We start from the raw sequence: 13322 nt of genomic DNA, 5'->3' as shown, positions 1-13322 counted from the left end.
AAATGATTTGTATGCATAAACATATGCATAAAAGATATTTTTTATATTAAAAGTGTGATTTTTATCATAAATGATTTATATGCATAAATAGATGCATAAAAGAAATTCTTTTATATTAAAAGAGTGATTTTCATCATAAATGATTTGTATGCATGAACATATGCATAAAAGATATTTTTTATATATTAAAAGTGTGATTTTTCATAAATGGATTTTATGCATAAATTAGATGTGTAAGAGAAATTTCTTTTATTCTAAAAGTGTAATTCCTACTAAATTGGATTTATCCATGGAAAGATGCATAAAGAATTTATTTTAATCCAAAAGTGTTATTCTCATCAATTTTGATTTTATGCATAAATAGATGCATAAAGAATTTTATTTTTAATTCAGAGTTATTCTCATCAATTTTGATTTTATGCATAAAGAATTTTATTTTTATTTTAAAAGAGTTATTTTCATCAATTTTGATTTTATGCATAAATAGATGCATAAAGAATTTTATTTTTATTCCAAAAGAGTTATTCTTATCAATTTTGATTTTATGCATAGAAAGATGCATAAAGAATTTTATTTTTAATTCAAAAGAGTTATTTTCATCAATTTTGATTTTATGCATAGAAAGATGCATAAAGAATTTTTTTTAATTCAAAAGAGTTATTCTTATCAATATTGATTTTATGCATAGTAAAATGCATAAAAGATTTATTTTTATTTTGAAAGTGTTATTCTCATTAAAATAAAATTTATGCATAGTAAAATGTATAAAAGGTTTTTTTTTAATTCGAAAGTGTTATTTTCCTTAAAATTGAACTTATGCCTAAATAGATGCATAAAAGGATTTTTATAAAAGTGTTATTCCTACTAAAGTTGTCTTTATGCCTAATTAGATGCGTAAAGAATCTTTATATCAAAAAAAAAATTAGAATTCTCTTACATTCAATAAATAGATGTGATGAGATGTGATAGGAATCAGATAGATGTGAATGGATGGATGGAAGTGATATGAATCAGATAAATGTAAATGGATGAATGGATGAGGATGTTTGTGAATGTGAATGTGAATGTGAATGTGGAATGTGGATATGGATGTATGAATGAGGATGTGGATGTATGAATGTGGAAGTGGAAATGGATGTGTGGATGTATGAATGTGGATGTGGATGTATGAATATGGAATGTGGATGTATGAATGTGGAATGTGGATATGGATGTATGGATGTGGATGGTGGATGTGGATGTGGATGTGGATGTGGATGTGGATGTATGGATGTGGATGTGGATGTGGATGTATGGATGTGGATATGGATGTGTATGTATGAATGTGAAATGTGGATATGGATGTATGGATGTGGATATGGATGTATGGATGTGAATGTGGATGTATGAATGTGGAATGTGGATATGGATGTATGAATGTGGAAGGTGGATATGGATGTATCGATGTGGATGTATGAATGTGGATGTATGGATGTAAATATGGAATGTGGATGTGGATGTATGAATGTGGATGTGGATATGGATGTATGAATGTGGATGTGAAAATGGATGTATGGATGTGGATGTAGATGTGGAAATGGATGTATGGATGTGGATGTGGATATGGATATGTATGGATGTGGATGTGGAATTGGATGTATGGATGTGGATGTACGAATGTGGATGTGTATGTGGAATAATGAATGCGAATGTGTATGTGAAATGATAAGACGTCGATATGAGTGAATGGATGAGATGTGATGACATGTGAATTGGGATGTGAATAAATGATATGTGATATGAATGAATCTGATGTGATGAGATGGAAAATGATGTGATTGGATGAGAATGAGTACACATATGAATGGAATGTGGAATAAGTAATGTGGACTGATGAGGGATAATGTGGAAAGACGAGAGTTCATTATAGAAACTATATTTGTGACCTCTTTGTAAATGACTGTTTTATGACCTGTTTGTAAATGACTGTTTTATGACCTGTTTGTAAATGACTGTTTTATGCTAAGAATGTTGGGGAAGTATTTTGACCGTCTTGTGATTAAGGTTGTGGAGACCTAACTGATAAAGTTGCAACAGCTGACGAAGAGTCAATGGAGGATGTCTCACGTAGCATGGTCGGCCGAGGTCTTGACCAGCCTCGGTTCAATTTAAATGGTGAGCTTCCGATACGGTGGATGAGGGACCAAGGAAGCGGCCTATGAGTGAAGCGCTAGGTGACCTGCGAAGGATCCTAGAGGGTGCTGACCATACGGTGCTCGGGCTCTAGGTCGCCGAAATACCCACGTGCGTCCTGGAAGATATTGAATCAAGGAGTAAGAGTTGTTTTCTGAAACCGGGCATGGATCTGGTTGATTGACCTTGCTGGTCCTCAACGGATGAGTCCATGGCTCTTTTATATGGATCTGTTGGTTGATCTTGCTGATCTTCAACGGAGATTACCATCACCATCGCAGTATGTGTCGTTTTTGATATTGTGAAGTTGTGCCACTTGAGTAGGATGAAAGGTACACTTGTCGGCTCGATGTCCCACTCGATAATACTTGAAGCATGTAGACACATTATTGCCTTGACGAGGTTGGGTAGGGCGAAGAGTGGGTGCATTACTATTGTGCCTAGAATTGGGTTTGGGATATATATTACTTGGGTTGGTAGTATTAAAATTGTTCTTTACATTTGAATTGGAAAATGTGCATGCATTGCTACTACCATTACCAAAATTACCATTATTACCATTCCATGGACACCATTGTTGTGATGAAGGAGATTGATAAAATTGAGGGCATCGAAAAGAAGATCTGAAACCTTGATTCCCCACGAAAGAAGATTGTTGATTGGGTGGAGAAGTATGCTGACCACTGCGAGGTAATTGATGAGGTAAACCTTTCTTGTGCTCAGAATCATGAGCAAGAGAGATTACATCATCAAGAGAAGTTGGCTTGAATATGTTCACATCCGCTTGAATAGTTGTCTCAAGACCATCTTCATACTTTTGTTGGAGTGACTCTTCAGGAACATCCTCGAGCATACAAAGCATAAGAAGTGATTGCCAAAATCTCTTCATGTATTGAGAAACTGTATCATGATCTGTCATGCGGAGAAGATTCCATGCTTGACGAGTGTTAAGGTGGAATTGTGGAGGAAGAAAAGCAGACTCGAATTTGTCTTGGAATTGATCCCAAGTGAGAGGCTTGGTAGGACCCATGCAAAGTGCGTTACACCACAAAGAAGCTCGATCACTCAAATGATTAGTAGCACACTTTATTTTACCTTCCTCGAACAATCCTTCACCAGTAAAATAATCATCAAATTGAGTCAACCAAGAGAGAACTAGACGACCATCTTTTTTACCGTCAAATTTGGAGAATGTGAATGCGCGATGGGTGATCTTGGAGTCCTTGTGAGTTCGTGCGAGTCGAAAACGGATTTGAGAATCTTACTTAAGCGATCATCTTCGGGAGGCATGACATCAGGAGAGTCCTCATGGCTACGCTGGCATTTACGTTGTTCTTCAAGTTGCATCTTGAGTAAAAGAATGCACTCCTCCAAGGTAGGAGCGAGAAGAGGTGACACATTCAAAATGGTTGGTGGTTGAGTGACATCATCATAATCCATGGCTGTAGATGCTTGGTAGAAATCGGGGATGTAGCGGAAACAAGGATTGGAAAAAATATATCCTTTCAAAAGATATATATATGTGTGTGTGTGTGTGTGTGTGTGTGTGTATGTATATTTATATTTATTTTTTTAAATACTTCTTTTTTTTTCCTTCTCTTCTCTCTCTCTCTCTCCTTCTTCTCCTTTTTCCCTCTTCTCTTCTCTCTCTACTTCTTCTCTCTCCTTCTTCTTCTCTTGTCTTTCTTCTTCTCTCTTCTTTTCTTTCTTCTTCTTCTCTTTTACTCTCTTAGTTTCTTCTTCTCCTCACGAGTTCACCAGAATGCCACGCAATCCCCCTAATAATCCCACATAGTGTTGAATGGGGAAAATAAGCTAGGTGTAAAGGAGAGAAGAGGTTACCCTTTGTCTTTGTCTCTTAGGAGACACCCCATGTTGGGAGTGTGGGGAGGTGAGGTCATCGGCTCGTTGCCTGTTCATTGCTTGTTGCCGGTGTTTGGGGTTGTTGACGATGCTTGTTGTCGGGGTTGTTATCGGTGCTTGCTCTGGCGGTGCCGAATGTATTAGATGCCCCTTATGCTCGCTTGTATCTGGCGGTCGATAGCCAGTGTGTTCGCTGGTGACCGGTGCGTTGTCCATTGTAGTAGTGTCCATTGTAGACAAGGATATAGGTGGCACTCTGACAACTGGTGTCACCTTGGGGTTTTGTGCCTGGCGACTCTCACCTTCACGCAAAGGACAGCAGTCTTGGGCCATCTGAGTGCCTAATACACAATTTTTTTGTTCTTTTTTTTGACAAGAAAAGTACACGGCATAATTCTCTATGTTCCCTGGCTCTCTAGCTCTAATACCAATATTGGAAGCTGACGGTTGCTCCTCTATTAAAAATCAACTTGAAAGAAATACTTAAGCTCAAAATAGAAGAAAGCTATGCACATGACACAAGAATGGGTTAAATCTCCCCCACCATGAGAGTGGCTCACGTCCTCTTCATGGTGTATTTAAATATATTTCCTTGTACAAAAAGCAAGAGCCAAAATACATGTAGCCAAAAATATGGATCTCCACATTGGGCTTGCATAAGCCTAAATATAAAAATGTGAACACTCTAAGGTTTACTCATGAAATAGACCTAATGTATATCAAAATGTTACACACTAATGTGCACATAAAATATCATTGCCATTGTCATATAAGCTCAAAATATGTGACAAGTTAGAGGTGGTCAGTCTTGCTTGCACATAAAATGAATATCCATAAAATAAATCCATAAATTCCAAATAATGCAAATAATTCCAACAGATTACATTAAGCTTGGAAAGGAGTTCATGGAAAGAAACTGCAAGGATGGTTTTGTGATGATGAGAGAGTTCTATGTTGGCTTGGGTGGTGTTCCAAAGACACGAAACACAAAGCCAAGTACTTGGAGTGTTGAACTTAGTGTTATTGATATTCCTATGGTAAGACTTGTGATATGTCTAGACTTGTGAATTGCTCTTTTGTTGGTGTTATAGATTGACAGGGTTCTATATTCTCGAATGATTTATAAAGCCTTCTTGCCATTATCTTATGAGTGTTTAGCACAAGGATGGTATTAGGTTTTAGATCAACATTATTCTTTTTTTTAAATGTAGTTAATGAATATGGTTTTAAGGCTAAAAAAGCTTAGTTACTTTACCATAGGTCATGTATGTATTTCATAGATAAATATAGTTAGATTGCTTGTCTTCAAATGTCACTCGTAAACTACCCTCGCTTGCACTGCTCATGGGTTTACGCTAACAAGTCTGATGTACTCCTTTTTGCTCATCATAGTATCACACACATGCATGCTACTTGGTACTAACCATCATCGATGGCCCAAATTATCATTCTTTGTATGATGGATTATAGATCCTACCCAAATATAAGAATTGTGATTACTCTTGGAAACACAGTCTCTACCATTTAGAAGGAAATTGTTAAATTAACAAAAATGATTTAAAAATCATGTCTATGGTATATGTTTTACAACAATTTTGCAAATAAAAATGGCCGAGTCTAGTTCTCTTTGAGATAAGTGTGACCATTGTGGTAGCTAAACATTTGGCTGCTCAAATGGCCACCATGGTGGCCCAAATTGTTCTACCAAGAGCCATGTGTGAATAGATATCACCTAAAATCTCCATGCTTACACATGGCTGCACTACTTGATCTTTTTTTCTTCAACCAATTCAAATAAAAGACACTCCTCACTCTATTCTATTTTCATTTTAAAAATCTATATTAAAAATCAATTTTATAACTAAAAACAATTCCTTAAAATAAGTGCTACAAAAATACTCATTTGATTTTTCTTTATTTTTGGATGGTAAAAATACAATATAATTTTTGATATACCTATCATAAGACATAGTGAGGAGCGGGTTTTTGGTTCAATCAAAGCTTCTTTTGGTCAATCATGATGGGATCTAGCGGTGGAGGAAATTCTATTTATTGTTTATATATATATTTTTTTAAAATTTAAGATTTGTTATAGATATATTTTTATTAGCCTTTATTATTTTTTGAAGTGAGAAAGGTTATGTTTTTAGAAGGTAGAAGGAGAATTTAGTTACTTTTGAAGTGAGAAAGGTTGTGTTTTCAGAAGGTAGAAGGAGACTTTAGTTATTTTTGAAGCAAGAAAGGTTGTGTTTTTAGAAGGTGGAAGTTAATTTTCACGTAAGAAAGATTATGTTTTAAGTAGATAGAAGGAGACTTTGAAACTTTTTGAGAGAGAGAGAGAGAGAGAGAGAGAGAGAGAGAGAGAGAGAGAGAGAGGGAGAGAGAGAGAGAGGGAGACTTTAGTTATTTTTGAAGCAAGAAAGGTTGTGTTTTTAGAAGGTAGAAGTTAATTTTCACGTAAGAAAGATTATGTTTTAAGTAGATAGAAGGAGACTTTGAAACTTTTTGAGAGAGAGAGAGAGAGAGAGAGAGAGAGAGAGAGAGAGAGAGAGAGAGAGAGAGAGAGAGAGAGGGAGGGAAGGTTACGCTTGTTGAAGGGACTAGGGATGCCTAGGCTAGAAAGACTTTGTAGGGCTTATGTAGGCTTTTATTAAAGGGCATCTTTTTCCCAAACCAAAAGCATTGGAGTTTGAATTAAAAGAAGGAGAAGGGGAATGCCTAGGCTAGATAGACCTTGTAAGGCCTATGTAGGTTGTTATTAAAGGGCATCTTTTTCCCAAAGCAAAAGCATTGGAATTTGAATTAAAAGAAGAATTCAAGTAAATGGAGAAGGAAAGGGGAAGGGAAGCCTTAAAGTTTAAAATCTTTTAATAGGGGGTGGGGGCCTAGGAGGCTTATGTAGAGGCTTATATAGGTCTTAAGTCCTAGGCCCTATGTGAGGCTTGGCCTTATGCATTATGTGAGGCCTATATTAAGGTCTATAAAGCCTATTTCAAGACAAGGATAAGGCTCCCCACATTTCCCTATGGTTAAAAGGCATGTCTTGCTTAATGCAAAACATTGTGAGAAGTACTTTCTTGGTTCGACCAAAGCTCCTTCTGGTCAATCATCATGAGATCAAATAGTGGAGGAAATTCTATGTATTTTTTTGTAATTTTTGTGAGAAGTACTTTCTTGTTTCAATCAAAACTACTTTTGCAAAAAAGTTTAGATGTTGTGTAGATATGTTTTAATTATTATTGATTACTTGTGTACGTATAGATATGTTGTGTAGATATGTTTTAATTATTATTGATTACTTGTGTACGTATAGATATGTTGTGTAGATATGTTTTAATTATTATTGATTACTTGTGTACGTATAGATATGTTGTGTAGATATGTTTTAATTATAATTGATTACTTTATGTATGTATAGATATGTTTTAATTATAATTGATTACTTGTGTATGTATAGATAATGTTTACAATAAGAAATTTATCAAGCAAAGTAAGATCTCCTGTTTAGCTAAACCTTGCCCCATCCACCTTTTTGAATCAAATGACCACCATCACATAGTAAAGTAAGATCTCCCGCCTAGCTAAACCTTGCCTCATCCACCTTTCTGAACCGGACAACCACCATTGCATAGTAAGGTCAACTTGTACTAACCCCTCTAATACCTCGACATCACATGCTCTTACTTTGATAACCTCTCCAGTACCTCCACATCACATGCTCTTACCAACATACCCCTTGAAGAGAACTAGACCCGCCTCCCTCCAGTACCTCTAGTACCTCCACATCACATGCTCTTACCCACATAGCCCCTTGTAGAGAATCAACCCTACCCCCCTCGCACTAGGCCTTGCTCCCTCTATGGTTACTGTTGTATGGTAGAAAAACTATTCTCAACATGGAGAATGCTTTGGTAGAGACGAAGGGATGAGTGGCGCATGCCAACGACATCAGAGAGCAGAGAGAGAAAATTGTGTGGAAAGACATGCCAACGACATCAGCAGAGCGAGAGAATTGTGTGGGTTGGAAAGGAGAGCTTAATATCATGGCTCCAACATTGCTATATGCATACACGAGAGAGAGAGAGAGAGAGAGAGAGAGAGAGAGAGAGAGAGAGAGAGAGTCGTGGCAAAAGTAATAGTAGTCGAGAGAGAGAACATTGCTATATGCATACACGAGAGAGAGAGAGAGAGAGAGAGAGAGAGAGAGAGAGAGAGAGAGAGAGAGTCGTGGCAAAAGTAATAGTAGTCGATGAAGAGAGAAAATTGCAAGAAATAGATGTGCGTGAGGTTCAAGATTGCATGGCACATGTCAAACATGTCAAACATAAGGAGGTTTTAGAAGTTTTTTTCTATGTAAATCCTTATAAAAACCTTGTAAATTGGAAAAAGATGGTAGAACATGCCGAAAGTGGCAATCAAAAACAAAGTTGTGGGTGCATATATTCAGACAATTTTGTATGTGCATTAATTAAATGCCATTGACGTGCCATTTAATTAATACAACCCAAGTACATGAGTTCCCAGTACCCCCTCCCTCTCGTCCTCCTCTCTCTCCCTCCCTCTACTTGTCGAATGCCCTTTGAAGCCTTTTATAGAGAATTATGAGACCTTAAATAGAAAGGATATGGGTGAAAGCATATCGGGGGTCATCATTTCATTGCCTTAAATAGTGAGGATATGGAGGCTCATCATTTCATTGACTTTTTCAAGCATTAATCATTACATATTAAAATGAAACCTAAGAAAAATACTCTTATTCTTGAAAATGTTACATAATATATTTAATGGAAATGCAAAAAAAAAACCATGACCTCACATAATATATTTAATTGAATCTCTTCGCACAAGGCACCTAGTTGTAGGTTCTGTGTGTTCAATTCAAGTTATCTCCCAAAAAAAAAACATTTTGGTGCCAATATATATTATTATTATGTGTTGATTGGATAAATAGTGCTTATAAATGTTATTACAATTTGTTGAGAGTAATGGTCGTTAAAGTTCCCTTGGTAGGCGAAGGGTTGGCAAACACCCAGGAAGCAAACCTATTTACGAGCGAGTGCAGAAAGCAATTGTGATGGCGATGGCGAGCTCTAATGAAAGTGGGGACATATCAGGGTCAACACAAGGGGCCGCTCTGTCTTCTTGCTCTATTTGCTTGGAAGCTGTTGATGATGGTGGCGAGCGATCCATCACGAAGCTCTTGTGCGGACACCGTTTCCATTTAGGTCAGTGTGTGGTTTACCATTACCTCTCTGTCTAATTATGGTGTTTTGTAGCAGGGTATCATGTTACGCAGGGTTTTGATGGAGTAGGAACTGGCCATGGGGAGGGTTTTTTGGCAAAGGGCGACCTGGTGGAGCTGGAACTCTTTTCAGAAAAGACGCCAATCCATGGCCATTAGGGTGAGGTTGATGGTGATGGGCACAGGGGAGATTACGAGGTTTATGTACGATACTTATGGAGGCACGCGCGCGCGCACACACACACACAATGCATAACCTTCAGTGGGAGGTTTTTAACACGAGGGGTTGGGGACAGTGGGATATTGTGGTTCCAGGTAATTCCATGCTTGCCTCTAGACAAGCTAGATGCAGGGAAATGTACAGCTTTTAATGGATAACAATTTTTTTTAAAAATGGAGGGGGGACTCCTTTTTGCGGCTGGCCACTTTCCAAAGGAGGTTACTAGGAGAGGAGGCGACAGCAACAGTGGCACGTGATCCCATCCTTGCTTGCCTCTAGACAAGAAAGGTCGGCGCCTTCAAATGTGCACAAAAGCTCCCTTCATTAGTGCATAGCCCTAGAGCTTTCCTGAAGCTTCTAGAGGCTATGGAGAGTATGGAATGGATGAGGTTTGTTGAAATAAAACAACTCTGCACTAGGACCCCTGTATGGTCTCACAACAATGTGCTGGCCTGATCTGCCATGCTGCCAGATTCCTGATTACCTCTTATCAGGACCTGCAAGGTGTGGAGTAGCCCTTTGTTCCATGCCCATGCAACACTACCCCAGGTAATGAAGTTCTCGCTTTGGTGGTTTTGAATGAGAAGGCACAAGATCCACCTCGTAGACAATGGCATTGGGGTCTTCCATGGTGCGTGGCATTTACTAGAGCTTGCCAATAGACCTTTAAGGACTGGTCATGCCCCTAGTACGAGACCTCAATAAGTTGTCAATGAGAGGATAGCAATTTGTTTGCAATAGAGCTTCCGGCCTGATCTGCCATGCTGCCAGATTCCTGATTACCTCTTAGCAGGACCAGCGAGGTGTGGTGTAGCCCATTGTTCCAATGCCCATGCAACACCACCTCAGGTTATGAAGTTCTCGCTTTGGTGGTTTTGAATGAGAAGGCACAAGATCCACCTCCGAATTTTCTGGCAATCTGGTAGACAATGGCATTGGGGTCTTCCATGGTGCCCATGGTGTGTGGCATTTACTAGAGCTCGCCAATAGATCTTTAAGGACTGGTCATTCCCCTAGTGCGAGACCTCAATAAGTTGTCAACAAGATGAAAGCAATTTGTTTGCGGCGGTAGAAGCTACTCCAGAGGTGCCTTGAAGACTTTGAAAGGATGGGCCCATACATGCTTTGTCAACAATACTAATATGAAAGCGTTCTCATTATGTGCTGCAATTAAGGCGGATTAACTTTGATCAACATACACAAATTGAATACACACTGAGAGAAAGACGAGGATAAGATTCACCTAATCTACTGAATGTAAATGATGATTCAGATAAGGACTAGATCTGAACCCCTATCTGATGTGCATTAAGCTAAGTAATGCATATGAGATTGATTGTGCTTGCTGCTCCAAAGCTGTACAGGACTAAAACTTGTTGTGTTGGGAGTGCTTATTGCTTGATGCAGGTGAGCAAAGGAAGCCCTTAGCCTCTAAATTGTCCTTGGCTATTAAGCATATTCAACAGAGTGATATTTGCATAGGCTGAGCAGATGAGAAGTGTGTACTCGTCTGTCTCTATCTCCCCTAGGTCATAGTGGGGGCATACTATTGCCTGCACTCCTTGAGCTCCAGCCTCAACCCCGAGATGATGGGATCTAGCCCGTGGAGGGATTGTGTATGTAAGTCTGAGGGCTGTGAGCTTGTTATTTGTCAAAGAAATGGAGTTACAAAGATGTCTGAGAAGCTCATTTTTGAAGGGGCTGTGCGACATGTGCTGATCCTTTCCCATATTATGGAGTATGTCACCCCGACCAACTGGACTACCGAGAGAGAGAGAGATGGAGAGAGATCGAGAGAGATTTTTGTAAAGGCATGCACTTTCAAATATTCTATATGGCTGTCTGTTTCGCCAGATTGCATTGGCTCTGCATTCAATTCAAAGGGGTGTATGCAGTGTCCAAACTGCAGGCAGGTTGAGAAAGGCAATTGGCTATATGGGAATGGACATCAGCTTGAGACTGGTTCGATGGAAAGCGTTTTAGATAGAAATCAGCATGAGACTGGTTCGATGGAAAACTTGATACGTAGACGTCAACTTGATATTCGTTCGATGGAAAACGTGGCTGACACAGTTGAGTATGCTGACGGTTCAGAGTCCGGTTTTTCATGGTGCTTTCTTTGGCTATACTTAAACAATGCAGAAGGTATCCGTTTGCATGTGTTTTCCTCTGGTTCTTGTTGTGTGAAGGCATACCATGAGCATAGGTCAAGGATTTTGGATTGGGTCCTACGTGAAAGGTCGCCTCCGTTTTCACGGTACCTTTTGAGCTGGGTTTTGATGGTTTTGTAGTTAGCGGTGATTGTATATATATCTAGTGTGGTGAAGGATTATACAATTTGTACACTAATTGTGAGTCCCTCTGATTTTGTGGTTTTTAGGGATGTGGTTCAGCCTCCATTTGCATGTAGAGGTACTCACTATCCCACACTTTAGACCATCAGTGCTTGAGGCCAATGTTGTTCTGCATTTGTTTCCTCTTTGATGTGTGCAGGTGCAGATGCTCTTGTTGTTGATGAGCATGGTAGTAATTTACAAACTCGCCCCTTTCCTGAAGCTGTTGATTTGCCACATAGACCATCTCAAGGGAGAAGTGTGGCAGTGCAAGACATGATGCCTCTGAGTTCACATCCTGGGTCCACTACCATAGTGGCAGATAGGAGTGTTCAGCAACGTTTCTCTTCTTCTCAAGGAAATTTGGATGAAAGGCTTTCATTTACACTCATGGGACCAAGTGTGGACTCCCTTGACAATGGGGCTTTAGGAGGTACTGTTCCAAATAAACGACATGACGTAGATGCGGATGGTTTAAGAGGACGAGAGAGTGTTATGGACTCTCTCGACAATGGGGCTGTTACCATTCCATGTGAAGGACCTTACTTGGATGCAGGCAGCTTAGGAAAAAGAGACAATCTTGTAGATGCGCTTGACAATGGGGCTTCACGAGATCCTGTTCCATATGAAAGACCCCACTTAGATTCTGGCAGCTTAGGAGGAAGAGACAATGGGTATGTATCTGCAGGTGAAATTGGCTATCGTTTCCTTTGATGATGGCATGGTGTTGGTTATTGACAAGGCACTTGTGGCAGCATTTATCGAAGGCATGCTGAGATGGCCACCATGCATGGCATGCATACTTTGCTACCTTACCCGGACAACTATAGGTTGGCTTTTTCACGATTTACCAGGCGTCTTAATGATGCGCGTAGGTGGAGTGTCCAGGCTGCTCAGGATTCAGTGGAGGGTCAGGCATTAGAAGCTGGACATCGACATGGAGCAATTCCATTGGAAGGGATGAGTGAGGCACCTTATTGTCCGGCTCCAGAGGAGCAAGGGCATGGCTTATACAATGCTTATGGTACAAATTTATCAACACAAGCTAGGAATAGGACTCCTGCTGCTCAAGGACCGTCTCAAGCATCTCCATCCCGCAGAGGCCCAAGTTGATGCCAACTAAGTCACAGCTCTCGCAAAAGCTATCCAGCTTGCAAACAGAGACCTTTCCATTCTGTTGTGAAGTGATAGTTATTCTTTTGCACTCTTTAAGAGCTTGGATTTGAATAGATGGTCACGAAGAAAGTTTCATATTGTGTTTGGTTACATGTTTTGTAGGCAATTGCATCATTTCAGTGACATTCTTTGGCTTATTATTAAGTCATTGTGCATGTCCTGGTGGTTTTAAACAAAATGAAGTATCTCTAATGCTTGACACTTGAGTTTGTAAGTTATTTGTATCTATTCCTTGGTAGGGTTTAAAGCAAAACGGAAAGTTGTTTGTAAGTTTTTATCTATTCCTTGGTAGGGTTTAAAGAAAAATGGGAAGTGG

General features: G+C 39.3%; 1 protein-coding gene across 6 annotated transcripts; it reads left to right on the top strand.

The window, feature by feature from the left end:
* Positions 1 to 9016: 9016 nt before the first annotated feature.
* Positions 9017 to 13079, top strand: LOC147623643 (uncharacterized). 6 transcript variants are annotated; one of them, XM_086820229.1, is made up of 6 exons: positions 9017 to 9260; positions 11352 to 11569; positions 11687 to 11736; positions 11878 to 11909; positions 11991 to 12504; positions 12586 to 13079. In XM_086820229.1, exons 1-6 carry the CDS (start codon positions 9110 to 9112, stop codon positions 12941 to 12943), a joined length of 1323 nt encoding a protein of 440 aa, XP_086676355.1. In that variant the 5' UTR covers positions 9017 to 9109; the 3' UTR covers positions 12944 to 13079. The 6 variants fall into 6 exon arrangements, with proteins under 6 accessions (XP_086676355.1, XP_086676354.1, XP_086676356.1 ...); XM_086820228.1 differs by having other exon boundaries at positions 11687 to 11754; XM_086820230.1 differs by having other exon boundaries at positions 11393 to 11754.
* The last annotated feature ends 243 nt before the right edge of the window (positions 13080 to 13322 follow it).

The sequence above is a fragment of the Cibotium barometz genome, chromosome 26, assembly GCF_041138505.1.
Source record: "Cibotium barometz isolate CiBa-2024 chromosome 26, ASM4113850v1, whole genome shotgun sequence".
Taxonomy (NCBI): Eukaryota; Viridiplantae; Streptophyta; class Polypodiopsida; order Cyatheales; family Cibotiaceae; genus Cibotium; species Cibotium barometz.
This window is presented reverse-complemented; position numbering and strand designations above follow the sequence as displayed.